We start from the raw sequence: 22,391 nt of genomic DNA on the forward strand, positions 1-22,391 counted from the left end.
CACCACTGCCTCTCATCCTTTGCCCAACGCTGGGGTGGATAAGCACCGTTTTTACTCATTTTTATTTGAGAGGTCGCCTACATCGCTCCCCTGGAGTTGGCTCTGGTTAAAGTTGCTGGGTTAGGAAATGGACATGGAAGCCCTTGGGGCTCTGGGCACCACCCCTTGTACCCCCTAATTCCCCCACGAGCTCACCTCCTCTTCCAGCTTGATGACCCTGGCCTGGGCGTTGCTCAGAGCCTGGTCTAGGATCTCGATGTGTCTCCGGTGGTCCTCACTCGCAGTCCGCACTGCCGCCAACTCCATCTCTAACTTCTCCTTTTCCTTCAGGAATTCCTTGTCTAGAAGGGAGACAGGAACAAAACGAGCTCTATCAGAAAGCACTCCCCGTCTGGGCTCCCCGCCAGTCTACATCTGGCAAGGATTAGGAGTTGAAAAACATGCACAAAGTGGATGCTGGAACTACTGCTTCTGCTTCTTGTTCATAGGGGTGGTGTGTAAGGCAAGCATTTTCTTACAAACCACTGTTAACTCTAGACATATTCCTGGTCACAGCTCCAGAGATGTACGGCACACACAGACCTAGTGAGCCCATATTCTCAGGGGTTCATTTCTGCACAACATTTGCTTTAAGGCTTCAAATTAACCTTGGGCCTACGATTTCCTTTTCGGCTCACAAGCTCTCCCACTTCTAACTTCCAAACCAGTGATGGAAAGGCAGGCAATACTAATGATAACACTAACACTCCCATTCACTGAAAAATAAACCCTGGTCCAGGAGGTTCAGCTTTTGCTCTGAAGCCAGGCAGCAGAGGGGAGCTTCAACCCAGGCCTCCAATCTCTGGCTGGGTCCTCTTCCATGTAACCCAGCTTCACCTTTTCTCTTGGTCTGTTCATGAGAGGAAAGATGAAGTGCTCTGGATGTGTGCAAACAGCCTTCTCCTCCTCCGCTGAAGCTGTAACTGAGGGTGATCACATCTCTCCGCATGTGGCGCGCAATGGGCGCCTCCCCCTTGCCGCTCCCACGTGGCCCTCCAGTAGCCTCGCCTGCCATTTCACAAGCAGACAGGGCCCATGGTGTCATGAGGTCAGTATTTTTTACGGAAAACATGTCTCCTGTTACAAAGCAGTGCAGGCATACCTCAGAGATGCTGTGGGTTCTACTCCAGACCACCATAATAAAGCAAGTCACATAAATTTTTTTGGTTTCCCAGTGCATATAAAAGTTATGGGCTCCCCAGGTTGGTAAGGAACCTGCCTGCCAATGAAGGAGACGTAAGAGACACAGATTCAGTCCCTGGGTCCAGAAGATCTTAAATTATATTGTAGCCTACTAAGTGTGCAATGGGCTTCCCAGTGGATAAAGAATCCGCCTACAATGCAGGAGACACAGGTGACGTGGGTTCAATACCTGGATTGGGAAGATCCCCTGGAGAAGGGCAGGGCAACCCATGCCAGTATTCTTGCCTAGAGAATCCCATGGACAGAAGAGCCTGTTGGGCTACCGTCCACAGGATCCCAAAGAGTCGGACACAACCGAAGCAACTGAGCCCGCACAAGCCTGCAGGGACGGCACTGTGACTAAAAGACAATCCTCATACTTTCATTAAAATAGACTTTATTGCTAAAAAAGGCCAAACCAAAACAGTACTGTCAAAGATCACTGATCACGTCACCATGACAAGTATGATAATAATGAAAAAGTCTGAGATATTGTGCGATTTACCAAAACATAACATAGGAACTGGAGTAGATACTTTTGGAGAAACGGCACCAAGAGACTTACTCAAAAGTTTGTAACTACAAACCTTTAATTTGAAAGAAAAAAAAAGGCAACAAAACAAAGTGCAATAAAATGAGACATGCCTGTATACTTTATTTTTAAAGTAACTTAGAATATTTAGATATGTTGATTATAATATGGAGAAACTTGAATGGACTTAATGTGTAAAATTAAGGGATTGGTTAAATAAAGCACAGTAAACCCTACAATAGAATAGGATGCTACTATTAAAACTAAATAAGAGAATATTAGTGATGAGGAAAAAAACATCTGCATTGTTGAAAAAAGGTGGTTACAAAACCCTGTGCATACACTTTCATATTTGTAGAAAACAGGGCATTTAACAGCAACAACAATAATTACAAATTGACTTCTCCATACATGGGATTTTTAAAAGTATCTTTGATATCAATTTCTCATTTAAATGAGATTCTTCTCTTTTAAGAAAAAAATTATTTCTTCTCTGCAATCACCCTCTGTGTTTTTTTCAGTCTTTTAACTTTATTGAGGCTTTCAATGGCTAAGTCAAAGATCTCTCTTGGTAAATGTCACACAGAATCTGAAAATATATTGGTCATTTTCAAATATCTTTTGATATTGATTTTTAACATAATTCCACAGTGATAAGAGAACAGACTGTATGATTTCAATATCTTTAGATCATCAAATTTCTGCACCTTGTTTTATGCCCCTGGGTATGTTCCAATGTCTCCTGGTTTAGAGTCTATGGGAACTTGAATAGAATTTGTATCCTATTGTGTGAAAATTATATAAATCTTAATTATGTTGAATCATTTCATAGTGCTTTTCAGGTCCACTATATTCTACCTCTATATATTCATTCTACTACTTTTTGAGAGTTTAATACTGAAACTCCAACTAAAAATCTTAATTTATCTACTTAAAAAATAATTGTAACATATGGTGGAACTATATGTAACCTTGTTCTGAATTTTTCAAGTCTCCTGTAAATGTGTTATCATACTTTCATAATTAAAAAAAAAAAAAGAAAGAAATTGATTTCCCTGTGCCCACACCACTCAAATGCCTCATCCTGGTTATCTAGTCCTCCTAGCGAACCAAACTGAAACACTAAGAACCAAAGTCTGGAAGCTGTACAAGCTTGTGACAGTGGTTCCATTCATTCATGATTTCCTTGGATGGCCACTCATTCATTTAGCAGAGTTATCAAACATCAAGGACTGGTCTTACAGGCACTGAAGCAGTAGAAGCAATGCCGCTCGTAAGGAGAAGGGAAAGTGTGGTTCTGAATATAGGGCGAAGACATTTTAGGGCTGCTTACTGTTGTTCATTTGCTCTGTTGTATCCAACTCTTTGAGACCCCATGGACTACAACACGTCAGGCCTCCCTGTCCATCACCAACTCCTGGAGCTTATTCAAACTCATTTCCATTGAGTCAGTGATGCCATCCAACTATCTCATCCTCTGCTGTCCCCTTCTCTTCCTGCCATCAATCTTAGAGTCTTTTCAAATGAGTCAGTTCGTCGTATCAGGTGGCTAAAGTATTTGGAGCTTCAACCTCAGCATCAGTCCTTCCAATGGATATTCAGGACTGATTTCCTTTAGGATTAACTGGTTTGATCTCCTTGTAAAGGGACTCTCAAAAGTCTTCCCCAACACCACAGTTCAAAAGCATCGATCCTTTGGCTAATATTGAGTAAACAACTCACAATTTTAAAGCCAGAGGGAATCATAGGAAATGTCACCATCCAGTTCTGTCCCCTCTGTTTAACGTGTGAGGAAAGGGAAGCCCGGGAGCAAAGGCACTTGCCCAGTGTGCCCGCCAGCTGGGGCAGAGCCAGGGACAAAGGCCGGTCTCCTGACGGCTGCCGTGATGTCCTTCCCGCCTGACTGCACTGTCCTTGCCCTGTGAGCTTATGTCAAGGGAATCAGCGTACAATGGAACAGCTTCAGAACGGATGGAATGAATGAGCACACTTGTAAAGAGAGCGCTGGCTGTGATGGCGAGAAATAATGGCATCTCTTGAAAACAAAGTGAGGCCACCAACATCCTGACCCGGAAGAGAGCATTACTTCTGGGCTCTCAGATCCCACTGCAACGACCAACTGCCTTCTCTCTTCTCCCTTTCAGTGGCATGAGACGCTACTTCTGAAACTTCCTTCCCAGTGCACACAAGAGGCCTAAACAAATGGGCCAGAAGCTGTGGGCATCCCCATCCACAGCCCCGGAGGACCAGAGTATTTCACGCCTTCTGTGCAAAATTACTGACATTTGAGCACTAGCTCCCTGGGTTTGGACAACATCTGAACAGGCATGGTGCCCACTGGCCTTGTCCAGGCTCTGGAGGGCACCCAGGGGTTAGTTTCTCAGCAGGCAGACCTGGGGATGAACCACTGGATTTCAGAGTTTCTGCTTGGTTATCAACCTAAGTTTAACAGTTTCTATCTTTGTTGAGGGCAAAGACACCTCAGGTTTGACCAAAGGCAAAGTCTAGAAGCCACAACTAGAGCTTCTTGCAGTTTGCAAGCTGATGATCACAAACACTGCCTTGTCACAATGACAACTATGACAACTCCTTGGATTTCTGGATTAATGAATACCTCCCAATTCCCCAACACATACAAGTCCAGCTTTTGCTATTCCTTTGATTGGCAGTATCAACCTGTAGATAGAGAATGGACTTGGCATCTGAAAGAACTGGATTCAAATCCCAGGTTCACCACTTTCCAGCTTTGAGGCCTTGGGCGAGGAATAGCCTCTTTGAATCTCAGAGCTTTCATCTATCAAATGGGAAAGACAAAAGCTACATCATGGAATTGTTGTGATGAGTCTGTTGACAAAAATGAGGCAGATAAAGACTAAAAGGACGGAAATAGATAGATCTTTTTCTCTTTAGGTCATTATTGACTCCGTGAGCCTAGACCATTGCCTGGCTCAGTAAACGTTGAATGAATAAGTGAATGAACGAATCTCTACTGGGTGCCAAGTTCACTGCCAACAGTACAATAAACGGCAGCTCTTGTTAGCAGTTAGCATTTGGCCTCCTTGAGGTCTCCTGACAGCCTTTGCTATGCAGCGGTCCACTTCACCTCTGAAGCCAGCACTCATCAGATGGCTGCTGCTACTGACCTGGAAGGGTTCTGGCTCCCTTCTCTGCCCAGGCTCCCTGAATCTCACAGTTGGCGCATCAGGACAAAGATGTGGGTACTGGGTGGAGACTGCATTAGCTCGAATTCCTGGGTTCAGACATCTCTGCCCTGAGTTTGATGACCTTAAACTTCAGGCTGAAGCAATGTTAGTGTCATTCACACTGGCTCAGAACTCCTTGTCCACTGACAGGAAGTAGTGCTCCCATTTTAAAACCAATGTTCATGACAGCTCGTGTTTGTGAACGGCTACTGTGTCCCAGGAATGGTGACTTACATTATTCCCTTTCATTATTTCATTCTTGATCTCTCCTTTCAACTTACTCTATGAGGGAGGCACTGTTAGGACTCCCATTTTCCAGTGGAGAGTAAGTAACGTGCCCACAGAGGTTGACGCTCGTCAGTGGGAGAGCCAGGACCCTCACCGCACCTCTGTAGTGTACGTTCACAGGCAAAGTGCCACATGCCTCTGCTGTACAAGCATGAAGGGTGAAGACCCCCGGAATGACAGAACAGGAGGTGTGGGAGAGCACCATCGCTACCCAGCTCATCATGGCACAAGTCATGTCGTAAGTATGTCACGGGTCATATCATCATCTCAATACACAGCAATTGATACTACATGTGTATCTTTTTGCAAATATTAATTGTATTTGTTACGTGGAGGATTCAGAGTACTGGACAAAAGCATGAATCTTTTTTCTTTTAATTAACTTTTACTGGAGCATAGTTATCTTACAATTTTTTTTTAAAACACTTTACACTTTTTATGTTGTATTGGAGTATAGCCAATCAGCAATGTTGTAGTTTCAGGTGGAGAGTGAAGGGACTCAGCCATACATATACATGTAATCCATTCTCCCCCAAACCCCACTCCCATCCAGGCTGCCACATAACATTGAACAGAGTTCCATGTGCTGTACAATAGGATTTTGTTGGTTATCCATTTCAAATGTAGCAGTGTATACATGACCTTCCCAAAGTCTCTAGCTATCCCTTCCCCTCTGGCAACCATAAAGTTCATTTTCTAAGTCTGTGAGTCTCTTTCTGTTTTGTAAATAAGCTTATTTGTATCATTTCTTTCTACATTCCAGGTATAAGAGATACCATATGTCTTTTTCTCTGATTTGCTTCACTCAGCATGAAAACTCTCTAGGTCCATCCATGTTGCTGCAAATGGCATTATTTCATTCTTTTCAATGGCTGAGTAATATTCCGTTATAAACAGGTACCACATCTTCTTTATCCATTCCCCTGTCAATGGACATTTAGGTAAAGAGTAAACAGTATGGTAAATAGTGCTGCAATGAACACTGAGGTGTACATATCCTTTCGGATCATGTTTTCCTCCGGGTACAAAAGCATGAATCTAGTATCAAGTTTCCTATACAATTTTGTGACTCAGAATAAATGAACATCTTTGTGCCTCAGTTTCCTTGTCTTTAAGGTAAGGATCCTACTCACCTACTCACCAACAGTACCTATTTCAAAATGCATATATGCATATAGAAAATATAAACTATGCCATGCTAAAGCTATTCTTCTTGTCCAAAAAGTGTGATAAATACTCGAGCTACAAGGTGAGTAGGCCAGAGCACCCTGCTCTTAGTCGGGTGGGAAGAGAGGCAGGGACACAGGCAAAGGCCCTGGGACCAGCTGCTCTAAGAGATGCTGGCGCAGTTTCTATGACAACACAGGAAGGACCCCTACCACAGGCCCAGGGTAGGAGGAAGAGGGGGTGTCAAGGCAGTGAGCCTATGTGGTGGGGTCACTGTGCCCCCTAATCCTCTGGAGACACAGGGACTAGGTATGTCAGAGCCATCTGAAAAAGTCATCTCTTGGGAGATGCCAAGGGTAAGTCCTATAAATGAAACCATCTCATAGGAAGGTCCCTCCAGTGTATTAGTGAAGCCCCTTGGGATGGATCTTGAGAAAGACCAGCCTCACACTAAACTTCTGGTTGAGCTCCAAGGTATATACTGAGAATTCTTAGAACAGGCAAGTTGACACAAGGGAACTCATGCCCAGAATGGTCTGTTTACTCAGTGGATATGAATTACCCTCGACTGTGTGGAGTGGGGCGTTGTTTAGCCTAATGGCTCCAGTCCCATTTACACAGAGGATGTCTGCTCGCACACTGTTGACTCTGGAAACCACAGTGATGGCATGAGCTTTGTAGCTGGCCGACCTGGTACGATTCTGGCACCTTCACAGAAGGCTGGCTCACTTTAAACACGACTTCCCCTTGCAGACTCCATCTCCTCCGAGGCAACTAAGAAGACTGATTTTGCAGGAATGTAGTGAGGATTAAAATGACGACCTAGGTGGCACTAGTGGTAAAGAACCCAGCTGCCCATGCAGGAGACATAAGAGCCATGGGTTCACTCCCTGGGTCAGGAAGATCCCTGGAGAAGGGACTGGCAACCCACTCCAGTACTCTTACCTGGAGAATCCTATGGACAGAGGAGCCTGGTGGGCTACAGTCCATAGGGTTGCACAGAGTTGGCCATGACGGAAGCGACTTAGCACATAAAATACCTACCGTGGGGCTTGGCACTTAACAAGACACTTAATAAACAACAAGAGCTGAGACGCACGACACTGGTGCTTCTCCTGCCCCGGGAACTGTGCCTTCAGCTTTACCACACAACCTCATTTCATGAATCCTCGCATCAACTCCATTTGTCAACTGGAAAATCTGAAGCAACATGAGCTATGACACTTGCGACAGGTATAACGGTAGCTTCGTTTGTGCCTCTACCCATAGGGTCATCTCTTGGCTTGAAAAAGAGCAGAAGTCGATGGAAATGAGAACTGGGTCCAGAATTCAAAGAAGCTCCCCTCCCGTCTTACCCTTCACCTTTGCCAGTTCTGGGCAAAGTCTGCAGTGGACTGTCTGTTGCAAGTGTTCCTGCAATTACTATTTGAGCACCAAGCTTAACTGCTGGCTGAACCACAGCATGATGCATCCTAGTAACCTCTGTGGTTACTAGGGTAACTGAGGGTGGAGCCTGGGCTGTGGGGTCTGGCAGTGGGGGTGTCAGGGTACTGTGCCCTGCACTGCTGGGTTTTTGTTGTTGTTATTTTTAACTGGAGGATTATCACTTTACAATGTTGTGCTGGTTTCTGGCATACTATGATGTGAATCAGTCATATGTATACATATATGTCCCCTCCCTCCTGAACCTCCCTGTCACCTCACCCACCCCTCCAGGTTGTCACAGAGCACAAGGCTGGGGATCCTGTGTCATATAGCAGCTTCCCACTAGCCATCTATTTAACATATGGCCAGTTAGTCAGTTCAGTCGCTTAGTCGTGTCCAAGTCTTTGCAACCCCATGAACCGCAGCACACCAGGTTTCCCTGTCCATCACCAACTCCTGGAGCTTACTCAAACTCATGTCCATTGAGTCGGTGATGCCATCCAACCATCTCATTCTCTTTCGTCCCCTCCTCCTCACGCCTTCAATCTTTCCCAGCATCAGGGTCTTTTCCAATGAGTCAGTTCTTCGCATCAGGTGGCCAAAGTATTGGAGTTTCAGCTTCAGCATCAGTCCTTCCAATGAATATTCACGACTGATTTCCTTTAGGATTGACTGGCTGGATCTCCTTGCAGTCCAAGAGACTCTCAAGAGTCTTCTCCACCACCACAGTTCAAAAGCATCAATTTTTCGGTGATCAGCTTTCTTCACAGTCCAACTCTCACATCCATACACGACCACTGGAAAAACCATAGCCTTGACTAGACAGATTTTTGTTGGTAAAGTAATGTCTCTGCTTTTTAATATGCTGTCTAGGTTTGTCATAGCTTTTCTTCCAAGGAGCAAGCGTCTTTTAATTTCAGGACTGCAGTCACCATCTGCAGTGATTTTGGAGCCCCAAAAAATAAAGTCTGTCACTGTTTCCATTGTTTCCCCATTATTTGCCATGAAGTGATGGGACCGGATGCCATGATCTTAGTTTTCTGAATGTTGAGTTTTAAGCCAACTTTTTCACTCTCCTCTTTCACTTTCATAAAATTTCACATATGGTAGTGTATATTATATGTTTCAATGCTACTCTCTCAAATTGTCCCACCCTCTCCATCCCCTGCTGGATCCATCAGCCTATTCTCTATGTCTGTGTTTCTATTCCTGCTTTGTAAATAGGTTAATACAATTTTTCTAGATTCCTTACATATGCATTAATATATGGTATTTGTTTTTCTCTTTCTGACTTACTTCACTTTGTATAACAGGCTTTAGATTCATCCACCCAACTAGAATGGACTCAAATTCATTCCTTTTAAAGGCTGAGTAATATTCCACTGTATATATGTACCACAGATTCTTTATCCATTCATCCACTGATGGACATGTAGGTTGTTTCCATGTCCTAGCTATTGCAAACAGTGCTGTGATGAACACTGGGGTACCTGTGTCTTTGTCAACTATGGTTTTCTCAGGGTATATGTTCAGTAGTGGGATTGCTGGGTTATATGGCAGTTTTTTTTTTTTCCTTAATTTTTTAAGGAATCTGCATACTATTCTCCATAGTGACTGCATCAATTTACATTCCCACAGCTGTACAAGAGGGTTCCCTTTTCTCCAGAGCCTCTCCAGCTTTTACTGCTTATAGATTTTTTGGATGATGGCCATTCTGATCAGTGTGAGCAAATACCTCATTGTAGTTTTGATTTGCATTTCTCTAATAAATGTGCTGCTGGTTTTTAATGCAGAGCCCCAACTCATGGCTGGAGCTGATGAGGGGAGCAAAGCTACAAACTGGCCCTTCTCAAGCAGGAATTAATTTTTTAGGCCTTTCTTTTTAAAAATTTATTTATTTTTAATTGAAGGATAATTGCTTTACAATATTGTGTTGGTTTCTGCGTAACATCAATCAGCCATAGGTACACATATATTCCCTCACTTTTACACCTCCCACCCCTTCCCACCTCTCTAGGTTGTTATAGGCCTTTCTTGATATAAAGGTTTTTTGATAAGTTTTCCCCTAAGCCCAATATAGCTAGAGGGACAGAGGAGTCTGGCTACCACCAGCCTGACCAAGGGGTGACTAATTCACTAGAATGCTTGGAAGGCAAAAGAGAGGTCCCTTTCCAAATATCACATGATGTAATTTATATGTGGAATCTAAAAAAAAACAAGAACTTATTTATAAAACAGAAATAGAGTCCTAGACATAAAAAACAAACTTATGGTTACCAAAGGGGATGGTGCTTGTGTGTGTGGGAGAGATATTAATAAATTAGGAGTTTGGGATTAACAAATACACACTACTGTATATAAAATAGATAACCAACAAGGATGGACTGTACTGTACAGGAATATACTCAATATCTTACAATAACCTAAAATGAAAGAGAATCTAAAAAGGATGATGATATATATATATATATATCATATATATACACACATATATACTTATGTATGTATATACATAAAGTTGAATCACCTTGCTGTACACTTGAAACTAATACAAAGGTGTAAATTAACTCGATACCCATCTACATAAAGAGGCAAGTACATCTTTACCTGGAGTAGACAGCTGTCACAGTGGCTGCTCAGAGAACTCTCCACTTGGAAAAATGTCTACTATGGTCCCTGTTTTGCAGGGCTAAATTCCAAGCAGCCACGTCTGCATTACAAAGCCCTTCTCATCCCCCACCCCACTCTCCATGTGACAGGAGCAAACCTGAAGGGCCCTGTGATCCAAGCCAGGCCAAGCAAAACGTCTTCTCCGCAACTGCATGAGGGGGCACCTGGGCGAGGGGGGTGCTGACACAGACCGGCAGCCCAGCTCTGAGGCCAGGGACCACATCCCACATGTGCGCCAGACAGAGCGTGTACATGCAGAGGGTGAAGAATCAAACAGATGGACATGGAGAGGCCATGGTAGGAAGGGGAGAGGGAAAGGAAAGTCCCCCCAAACCATCTCCCCTTGGATTCTCACAGACAGGCTGGCCTGGGCCCCTGGCCTCTGCGAAGCGTGTCTACACATCTCGCCTAGGGCCTCCTTCACATACAAAGATACTAAAAAAAACAAAACAAAACAAAACAAAAAACCCAAACTCAACAATAATAGTTCTCTTATCCAGGGCTAAGCTAGCCCAATCAAATTTTTCTTTTTGTAACTGAAAGGTCACTAACACATTCACTGTTCTTTCTTTATACCTCTATTCTCTCCTCCACCAAAAAAGGACTTGGACTGCAAGGAGATCCAACCAGTCCATCCTAAAGGAAATCAGTCCTGAATATTCATTGGAAAGACTGATGCTGAAGCTGAAACTCTAATACTTTGGCCACCTGATGTGAAGAACTGACTCACTGGAAAAGACCCCGATGCTGGGAAAGACTGAAGGCAAGAGAAGGGGACAGAGGATGAGATGGTTGGATGGCGTCACTGACTCAATGGACATGAGTTTGAGTGAACTCCCGGAGTTGGTTATGGACAGGGAGGCCTAGTGTGCTGTGGTTCATGGGGTTGCAAAGAGTCGGACACGACTGGGCAACTGAACTGAGCTGATTCCCTTCTCCACCAAGAAAGGACCTGGTAGTAATGCCTCAGGACAGGCTGCCCAGGACTCCTGGCACCAATTCTGGTAACTGGACACTGCTCCACCATGCTGATAAAATGGAGTCCTTCTTCTGGAAAGACATCTGAATAATTATTTGCCTTACTATCCCTTCTTAAAATGTCCCCTCCTGTTTCTTCTTCCTCAGGATTCTTTGGCCATATCCTGGTACCGTATCTTGTAATTCTGAGCAGACGTGGCAGAGGAGCCTATTCCAAGGGTTGGCTATGACTCATGGAATAACTGGAGAGTCAGATCCACTTGCAAGTCCACTCTACTGGGGTTATGAGAGTGGAAAGACAAGAGGAAGGTACTCCAAGTACTTCACTATAAGCCAAGCTATTTAGGTTCATTCTGCCTCAAAGATACTCTTAATGCCCTCCGAAGCTCCTTCTTCCATCTGCCCTCACTCCCTCACTCCAGTTTGAAAGCCACACTGACACATCCAGAAAACATAATCTAAACAGAGCACTGTTTACAGCACATAAGAGCGATCTGTTCACGAGGTTTATCTGATGCAAAACCACCTGAGAGATGATCCCCCTTTAAAAGCCACACTCATTCATTCAGAAATGCAAAAGTGACAGAATACAAAGCTGACCCCATATCCTCCTGGTTTGGCTTTTTGCTGTCTTTGTAAACTGAGCTGATAAAAGTTTCTCAGGTAAGGAAGCTCATTATTTCAGACCAGGCTGTTGGGCTCCCTGCCATCCTCGTATGCGCGTGCGTGCTGCCACGGTTCACGGCAACAGGGAGACCCGGGTTGTAAGTGGGTGGCTAAATAGTTCTGTGAACAAACAGAACGCTCTAGCCAAGATTTGCTTTAAATGGCTGAGAGTGAACTGTTTCAAAACGAATTCTGTAGTAAGAAAGATTAAGGACCAAACTCTGTTCTGCAGAGTCCTGTGGGGAGGAGGGGGAGGGGAGAAAAGGGATGCTGGGTCAGGCGGGAAGGAAGGGGCTCCTGACAAATGCGCCCATCTTAACCAGAAATCTGTTCCGGCTTCGTGCGTTTTATCTGGGCTTCCAAATAAGCGTTCTTTTCTTCTTTATTTTGGCCGCACCACTCAGCATGGGGGATCTTAGATCCTTGACCAGGGATCAAACTTGCACCCCCCTGCCTTGGGAACATGGAATATTAACCCCTGGACCACCAGAGAAGTCCCCAGATAAACTCTCTTTAAATAAGACCTCTGAGGTTGACAGCCAATAGTTCAGACATTACAAGGGGAACACAGATTTGTGGATATGGCTGCTGTTAAAATGTAGGGAAGACACTGGGAGAAATGAATCAATCAATCAATATGGGAGGTAAAAGCCTTAAGCGTGAAGGATTCATTCAGTCTTCATTGCCCAAAGTTAAAAAGAAAATAGAAAATTTACCTTTTACAAATGGACAAAGAAATGGCAACCCACTTGAGTATTCTTGCCTGGGAAATCCCATGGGTAGAGGCGCCTGGTGGACTACAGCCCATGGGGTCACAAAGAGGTGGACATGACTTAGCCACTAAGCAGCAGCATGGCAGCTAAATTACTCTAACATACAAACCTGTTTTCCAGGCCCACACTGAAGGCCACACACTGATTCTTGCAATAAAGGAGACCTCTCCTGCACGGGAGAACCTGCACACATACACTTTGAGGGGGAAAGTAGTTCTTTCACGAGTCTTGACAGTTTTCTACTTGTACTCCAGGGACAGTGGCCAACGTCTGAGTTAATCCTTCCACCTCCTGGACTTACTTTATACTTTGTCTAAATCCTTCTATCTTTGTAGGATTTTAGGGATCTAAGATAGTAGAAATGTTTCCTATGGGAAGAAATATAAAAAGTTTAGGCAACACCTCACCAAATGAGTATTAATCTATTAAGACATGATCAAATTCTAACTTAATCTTTAAAATGAAATTCAAAAATAATCCTTTTCGGATGCTTTTCCCTGGAAAGTAATGAACTCAAACCACAAAATCTATTGATCTAGTTGAGGAAAACAACAGATTTTGGTCTTATCATACTCTGTTTATCTGTTGCTCTTTAGTATCCAGAAAGTGAGTTTAATACCCCAAAGTGCTTTTTACAGCACCCAATGTAAAATATCTCAGGCATGGATTTGGTAAAATATTTGAATAGCAGTAAAAGCTCTCTCAATATAACTTAGAATTCTAATCTAATCATTTTTAGTATTGCATTTTTATTTTAGAAACTATACTTATACTTTCAAGTATAATTCATAGGTATTTTTTAACCTGCCTAAATATATACCCAACCTGCAAACTTACTCAGCAAAGCCTTCTATATTCATACATTCATTCACCCAGCTCAGCCTCCTCATGTGCTATTTGACCTTCCACTTTATATTTTTAACAGGAAGTAAAAATGTACTGCTACTTCTGTGTCACTGCAGACAGCATAATAAATTATGCAATGCATTAAAAATGCCAGGACACATAGGGCATTTGATTTTGACTATACACCTATGCATGAACTGACTGTCAATGAAACCTGATGGCTTATGCTTTCTATAATCTCCATAGAAGTCCTTTTTTGCCTTCTCTCTTCACACAAAAAGATAAAGAACAGACATGTCTGTTTCCAAGTATGACAGTCAGAACCTACCAGACAATTTTGCTGCCCCTGCAGAAAACCACCACAAAGCCTGGACATAATGCAGAGACCAACGACCTGAAGGGAGTAAAACATGAGGCAGGCAGACAGATGGCGTGGGGAGGCCTTTCACTGCAGAGGTCAGAGCTGCACATGCTCGACCTGCACTGAGGCTGGACTGTGACAGCTGTCACGGCTTACTGCACTGTACACTTAAAATGTGTAAACTTTACTGTATGAAAATATAGGTATGTGTTATAAACCTATATTTGGTTTAATTAAGGGCCTCCCTGGTGACTCAAATGGTAAAGAACCTACCTGCAATGTTGGAGACCTGGGTTTGATCTCTGGGTCGGGAAGATCCCCTGGAGCAGGGCATGGCCACCCATTCCAGTATTCTTTCCTGGAGAATTTCCTCCCATGGACAGAGGAGCCTGGCAGGTGACAGCCACGGCATTGCAAAGAGTTGGACACAACTGAGAGACTAATACTTCACTTTCACTTCAAGGCATTATTATAATATGTATAATAAAACTATGCTTTCTAAACGGGACCTCTGAATGGCAGATATGGCTTAACACCAAAACCTGGGTGAAAGAAGTAGATGCTGGGGAAACTGTTATATGTGGGAACAGAAGTGGTTTAATCTCCTGATCAGGGAGAAAGAAATGAGTCATCTGCAATGACAGATTCTCCCTTCCTTTAGCTTCTGTGAGCTCTTCCATTGTCAATTTTGTAACTTGCTTTGAGCAGATCCTTTTCTTCTTCTTTCTACCAAACCACAGTCTTTGTCGGCAAGAAGCAAATTAGAAGCAGATGCGAGCTTATTTTTAATGGTCCAAGACCAAATTTTCTGAACTTAAAAGAAACACTTTGTCCCCTCAAAGTTCTTGGATTCCATTAAGATACAACCGCATATTCTCTTTCCAATTCATGAACCAAAAATAATTTCAAAAACTAATTGTAAGAAACCACACCCCAGGGTTACTTATTGTAATTTTTTTTTTTAATTCTTATGATCCAGAGAACAAAGAGTTTAATTTCATAGATATTTGAGAAAACTTTTAAGATTCTAGGCTGGTCTCAACAATTTTCTTATTTTAGTATCTGAGGAGATATACTGAATTATCCAGCAAGGCTTTTTATTATAATTGGCTCAGGTTCAAAGACAGATGTAAAAGGTTAAGAAACAAAAAATGTTCATTCCAGTAGCTAGAACTCATTTGAGATGACCTGAATACACTATCATTAAGTTACAGTACTGGGCTAAATAATTTGCAGTAGAAATTCTAGTACAAGAATTATTTATGTTTGCTTACTAAGCTGGATTCTTCTCTGGGTAAAAAATGTGAAATCTCTTATCACTCCCAGAGCTAACAGAGATGACCTTTGGAGGCTGGAAAAAAAAAAAAAAGAAAAAGGAGGTCCCTATTCTTATCATGGTCTTGCATTAAGTACTGAGGGAGCCTTGGACAAATCGTTTAGTCATCTTTGGTCACAGTTTCTTCTTTAATGAAGCATGGTGGCCACACTAAGTAAGCCCTAAAATCACTGGGAATCCACCTCTGCTACCTGTCTCCAATGCCTGGTATACAGGAAGCGGCTCTCGAGAATCAGGATGCCCTGGGTTCAAAGCCTGTCTGCTCCACCTGCCTGTATGACCATGGACAAGTTCCTTAACCTTCTTGTGCCCTAGTTCCCTCATCCGTTAAAGACCTGTAATACCCACCTCACAGGGCTGCTTGCAGGATGAACCAGGACTGTGCACCAACAGAGGTCAGCACAGTGCTTGGTGAACAGGAAGTGCTCAATCCATGGTGGCCACCTCACTGTTTTTGCATGATCTGAACAAGGACCTGAAGGCTAGATTACGAGGGAGCATGCCTGCAACTCCACCTAAAGGTAAACTTTGAACCATCAGATCAACAGTCTCTGAAATCACTGTCACTCATAATGGCCATCAGATGGCTTTTAACGAGCTCCAGTTCAGAGGATACACGCGCTGCTGGTACGGCCATTCAGATACTCCTCAACCCAAGAACTGTAGACGTCACCTCACAGCAGGATGCTTATGGGAAGATTAATGGCCCTGCTGGGAGAGGGACCCCTAAGACCTCGGCACCCAGAAGGCTACCACCGGTGGCTAACCACAGGACTATCCTGCCCAGCCCTGTTTCCACCATTAGCTAATTATGGATTCCCACTGGGCTAACAAAGGCTTGTAACTGCATTCATACGTGTCTCAGTTTATCTCATGTGAAATAACCATGCTCACCTAATTAGGAATGAAGTAAGAGATGACTAAAACCCTACCAGGAAAAGAAAATAACAATTAAATCCTGATTTATAAATTCAGACAATTAACAAAATGAGATCTAATAAATGTTTCTGAAGTTCTTTATTTTCCATCCTCCTTTTTTGTTGGGGCTTCTTCTTTCCCTTCCTCCTCCATAGGCATGCATGCTAAGTCACTTCTCCATAACCAGCGCCTAAAACAGAAGTCCATACACTATGGCCTGCAGGCTGAATCCAGCCCACAGCCACAGCATCTGTCCATGGCTCATCTACAGTGACTTTCAGACCATAGGGACGGAGTTGAATAGCTGTAGCCCCCAAGCCTAGACTTATTTACATTTTGTCCCTTTATGGAAAGAGTTTCCTGATCCATGGTCTAGAACACAGCTCATTCATAGTAGGTAGCTAACAGCCCTGGGATTTCTTTGGAAGGAATGATGCTAAAGCTGAAGCTCCAGTACTTTGGCCACCTCATGCGAAGAGTTGACTCATTGGAAAAGACTTTGATTCTGGGAGGGATTGGGGGCTGGAGGAGAAGGGGACGACAGAGGATGAGATGGCTGGATGGCATCACGGACTCAATGGACGTGAATCTGAGTGAACTCCAGGAGTTGGTGATGGACAGGGAGGCCTGGCATGCTGCGATTCATGGGGTCGCAAAGAGTTGGACACGACTGAGCGACTGAACTGAACTGAGTAACTGTTTTAGACAAAATGATAATGGTCATCATTTCATTCAACATCCAGCAAGTGCTTATTAAATGCTTCCAAGCACCAGGCACTGTGCCAGCTTCTGGAAACATAGTAACTGAGACTATAGTGGTGGGAATGACAGGGTCCATGCCCTCATGGTGTGGACAGCTTAGAAAGGGAAGGGAGAAAATGGTCATCCAAATGGTTCCTTATTTACAGTATGATGAGTGTTTATAAAGGGAACGGGGGACTGGAGGGAAATATAAAAGGAAGACTGGAACTTATCTCAGGCAGCCTTCTCTGAGTAACTGCCATTTAATTTGAGCTGAGACCTGAACGTGGATTTCCTGGCTCTGAACTGTCAGCAAAAGTGAAGGGTCCTTGATGCCACATGGAATGCAAATGGGTTTCAGTCTGTGCTTTTTCCATCCATCCATCTAGCTATGAGTGCAAGGAACACAGATCATAATGAAGTTTAAGACACTTGATTTTTCAACCCTTAGACAGGAATAGTAAGCAAATAATTTAAAAACCAATGACGTGAAAATCATAAGCCACGTTCGCTCGTTAGAGACTGGACATCAACACGTGACCGAGAGACAGTTCTGTCATCAGCTCTGGTTCTTCAGGCACAGAAAATCAGCTTAAATTGAATAACATTAATTTTCACACTTGGGGAGAAGATTTGATGGAATGTAAACAGACACCCTGCAGGCTGGATGCACTGCTGGTTGTCATGAAGGTTTGAAGTTTCTCAGTGCTGCCTGTCGAGGTTGATCAAGTGGTGTAAGCAGTCACACACTGTGCTTTCAAAACCTAGCAAGGCTCGGCAAGCCACACAGGCATTCCTTGGGAACACGGCCCATTTCCCCACCCTGAAAACTGGCAGGTTCTTCCAGAGAAGGTGGAGGAAGGATGCAAAGGAACAGGAAGAAGCGTTGCAGAATAAATGTATAGCCTAACAAATCCATAAATGCAAGTCTGCAGAATAAATACATAAAGTCTTCTTTGCATTTCCTATCACTGATGAGCCCACAGAGCTCTGCTGGCTGAATTGGGAAGATTTTGTTCTCTATTTCTTTAGATGAAATGTAGGTACAAGGAGATTAAGCATCTTACTTCAGGTCACTGAGCATGTGAGTGAGAACCCAAGAACTGGAAGATGTGGTGACTGATCCAAAATTAGGTTGCTTGAGCTTGTGCCTATAAAGCCTTTGCTTTTTAGGACTGAACTTTTAGTCCTAGTAAAGCAAGGAGATCAAACCAGTCAACCCTAAAGGAAATCAACCCTGAATATTCATTGGAAGGACTGATGCTGAAGCTCTGATACTTTGGCTACCTGATGCAAAGAGCTGATTCACTGGAAAAGACTCTGATGCTGGGAAAGATTGAGGGCAGAAGGAGAAGGGGATGACAGAGGATGAGATGGTTAGATAGCATCACTGACACAATGGACATGAATCTGAGCAAACTCTGGGAGATAGTTAAGGACAGGGAAGCCTGGTGTGCTACAGTCCATGGGATCACAAAGAGTAGGACATGACTGAGCAACAACTAAATGCAGAGGCCATCTAAAGGTTAATTTAGGGCAAGAAAATTTTCTCAGTTTAAGAAATGTACCTTAGCAGGCTTTCGTAGACATTCCCTTCCTCTGTGCCCAGGAGCTGATCTGTCGTGTCTGGCATAGTCTATGGACTGGTCTGTGCAAGAATATGGCCGGCTGCCCCCAAAATTTTTATATACCACAGTCAGCTCTCAACTTCAACACAACCACAGCAGAGTGAAAAAGGAATCAGGGAACCAACTACATTTTAGTACATAGTAGTCATTTTCATGAAAAATACTACCGTTCCTGGAAGTAGAAGGAAGAGTCCCTTTACCTGGATATCTTCATACTTGAAAAAGCAAGAAAGGAGGGGAAGGGGGAAGGTGAAAGGCAAAAAAAAAAAAAAAAAAAATCAAGCATTTTTAAGTTGCTTCTATTCTATTCTCATTAACAATTTCACCTAGTATCTTGAAATAATTGAGCAGAACCAGGGGTAGCTCCTAACATGGGTGGGAGCTAAAAAGAACATTTTGATACTGATGTGCCATGATGAAAATTTCAAGCCTGTTCTTACAAGGATTTCCCACTTTTACTCATTTCCTCAATAAACATTTATTGAGCTCCAGGTACATAAAGATCCAAGGGGTTTTAATGAAGGCTGGGGCTGGATGTTGACAAAGAATGCCTGTAATTCTTTCATCTAGTGGAGGAGATTCACATTAAGAAATGGTGCCCACAGAGAATGCAGGCAAAGTAAGTGCTGCAGTACGGGCTTTGCGCCCAGGTGGCAGCTGCAAGCACCATCGGGCCCACAGAGGAGGAGGGAACCCAGATGCATCCACGTGTGACAACATCTAGCCTCTCCTTCCTACTGAAGCCTAATAGAAACCCACAACAGAATGGAATGAAACACAATGAGGATTCAGAATAAGCTCCTTAGGCTCTATGTGGGTCAACAGAATTAATATTTATGTCATTGTAATTTCTGCTTTGGGTTTCACGTAAGCCCTTAGAGGAAATAGAAAAAGAAGGATTTTCTTGTAGGAAATTATTTTTGTCTCTTTTATGTTCTAAAAAAGACAGAAAATCAAAGTATCTAAAGTAAGACTTAAAGATAAGATGATGATTGTAAGATAAATTGAAAACGGCAAATTATTGTTATTTCTAAAACAGTGGTCCCACACTTTTTCTGGGGGGTTCATTTTTAAACCCATGGGGATTATAAAGGAAATCAAATCCTATGAATTACTCTTATTTATACCCATAACTTATTAATTTAAACAAATAAATGAATGTCCCCCAAATATTTTTTTTCTTAGAGAGGGACATTTAACAGACAGAATTTAATGTACACAGACTTCAGTGTAACCAAATATGCTGAACCCATGAGGCCTAAAGAATCCCAAGGAGTGGATGGGGAGCGAAGTTTCTAGCCATCCTGTAACACACATGGGTTTTATCCTGGAATAATACAAGCTGCCAGAGCTCATCAGCTGCCCCTCCACTCAAGAACATAAGACCTCTGCCAGTCTAGTTTCCCCATATCTAATATTTTATTTTTGGCTTTCTGACCTACTAGTATGGGCTTCCCCAATGGCTCAAGCAGTAAAGAATAAGCCTGCAATGTAAGAGACACAGGAAATGCAGGTTCAATCCCTGGGTCAGGAAGATCCCCTGGAGGAGGAAATGGCAACCCACTCCAGACAGACTAGTGATAGAAATTCTGCAGAGTTACTAATTTTCAGAAAGAAACAGATAAAACTTTTCACTTATTGACAAGACAGAGCTGAGAATGACGACAGACATTCCTGGGGAACTTCATTTGGTGGACAGTGGTCTCTTTGCTCCGTGTGTTTGTGTGTGTGTGTGTGTGTGTGTGAGACAGATGAGTAAATGGGGAAACCAGGAATCTCAGTAAGTTAAAAAAGCTGAAGTACCCAGTTTCACTCAGCCAGATCAAAAAAGAAATTGGCTAGATGCCCTGTTTTTAAGGAGTAATTTGGCTGTAAACATATTTGGAAAAATAAGAAGTAAAACCAGAAAAGGCTTCCCAGGTGGCTCCACTGTAAAGAATCTGCCTGCCAATGCAGGAGACTCAGGTTCGATCCCTGGATCAGGAAGATCCCCTGAAGAAGGAAATGACCAACCACTCTAGGATTCTTGCCTGGGAAACTGCTACAGACCATGGGCTTGCAAAGAGCTGGACATGACTGTGCAACTGAGCACACACACAGAATCAGAAAACACACATACAAATTTTTGAATTCTTTGATAGAGAAGAACACTCTCCTGACTCTTGAGAGCCCCTTGGACTGCATGGAGATCCAACTAGTCCATTCTAAAGGAGATCAGCCCTGGGTGTTCTTTGGAAGGAATGATCCAAACTCCAGTACTTTGGCCACCTCATGCGAACAGTTGACTCATTGGAAAAGACTCTGATGCTGGAAGGGATTGAGGGCAGGAGGAAAAGGGGATGACAGAGGATGAGACGGTTGGATGGCATCACCGACTCGATGGACGTGAGTTTGAGTGAACTCCAGGAGTTGGTGATGGACAGGGAGGCCTGGTGTGCTGCAATTCATGGGGTCGCAAAGAGTCGGACACGACTGAGCTACTGAACTGAACTGAACCGAGTTTTAAAGCTCCTAATCACTTCATTCAGAGAGATTTTTAATTCAGACAATCTCATGTCCGAGAGGAGCATAATTAATGCTCTGTTGAATGCTTATTTCGACTTGTAGAGCTACGTGTAATGATCCAGGCAGACCAACGAAGAGAAGAGTTTTGTCTTTAAAGGAAAAGTACTCTGGGCAGCAGAGAAACTTGGAAATCGGGCCAGGAAGGACATCCCCTTCCACTGGTTGAGACTTTACAGAAATCCTCCCAACCGCTCATATTGCAAGAATGCCTTGGGTGTGTTGGGACCTGGACTCTGAGCTTCCGCTGGAACATGGACCAAAAGCATCAAACGTGTTATTCTCTATTTTCCCCTTTCCCTGTAACTTTTCCATTGGCCAAGGTGGTTGTCAGGGCCTTCCCAACTTAGCCTTAGCTCCTGGTAGGTAGGATCCAGAGACATCACTACTATTTGCTATGCAGTCAGTCTTACCTTTCTCTTAGCCAAGCATTAGACTCTCAAAAGGCTCACCTGGAAAACATGGCTCCTCTTGAGTGTATATTCAGTGTTTATGATTATGATTCTTAGGCATTGAGAAGTATTCTTATAATAGACTTTCTAAAAGACTATACAGATAATGGAACACATTAATTACTGAAGATATAGTGATTTGTGCCTGCCATTCTGTGCCCATGTGCTAAAAGGAAAGCCTGACAGAGAGCACCTCCCATCACCAGCCTCCAGGGTATGTCTGCACCTTTGTCATTACAGCTGCTCACTTAGCTATGGGCTGCAGCAGGAGATGACTCAACATGCTCAAACCTTCACTTGTTCCCGAATCCCCATGTCTCCTCCTCCTCTTTCTGCTTTTTATTGGTAAAGGATGACCATACACCCAGTGGTTCTAGTCACACTCATTTCACTCTCTGTCATTATTCGATTGGTCACCAAGTCCTCTAATTTGTCAACTGCTGATTTGTCTCCTACCCTCCACTACTACTTCTTAGTTCAGGACCTCCACCTCTCTTGCCCAGACACTAAATTATCTGTTAACCAGTCTCCTTGCCTCCAGATTAGTTCTTCATGAATTTCCCTTCTTTGGTGCCTCCTTAACTAGCTTCTAAAACATAAGCCTTACAAACAATGAAATCATAA

The 22,391-nt window shown here is 43.3% G+C and overlaps 1 protein-coding gene across 6 annotated transcripts in view; it reads right to left on the reverse strand.

The window, feature by feature from the left end:
- The window catches only part of AMOTL1 (angiomotin like 1), a 201,053-nt gene that overhangs the window by 32,705 nt on the left and 145,957 nt on the right, over positions 1-22,391 (reverse strand). For all 6 annotated transcript variants that reach the window (XM_060399259.1, XM_027979153.3, XM_027979155.3 and 3 more), the window contains one exon: positions 196-341. In XM_060399259.1, the coding sequence (XP_060255242.1) occupies positions 196-341 (146 nt within the window). The remainder of the gene's footprint in view (positions 1-195; positions 342-22,391) is intronic.

The sequence above is a fragment of the Ovis aries genome, chromosome 15 (genome assembly GCF_016772045.2).
Source record: "Ovis aries strain OAR_USU_Benz2616 breed Rambouillet chromosome 15, ARS-UI_Ramb_v3.0, whole genome shotgun sequence".
Classification (NCBI taxonomy): Eukaryota; Metazoa; Chordata; class Mammalia; order Artiodactyla; family Bovidae; genus Ovis; species Ovis aries.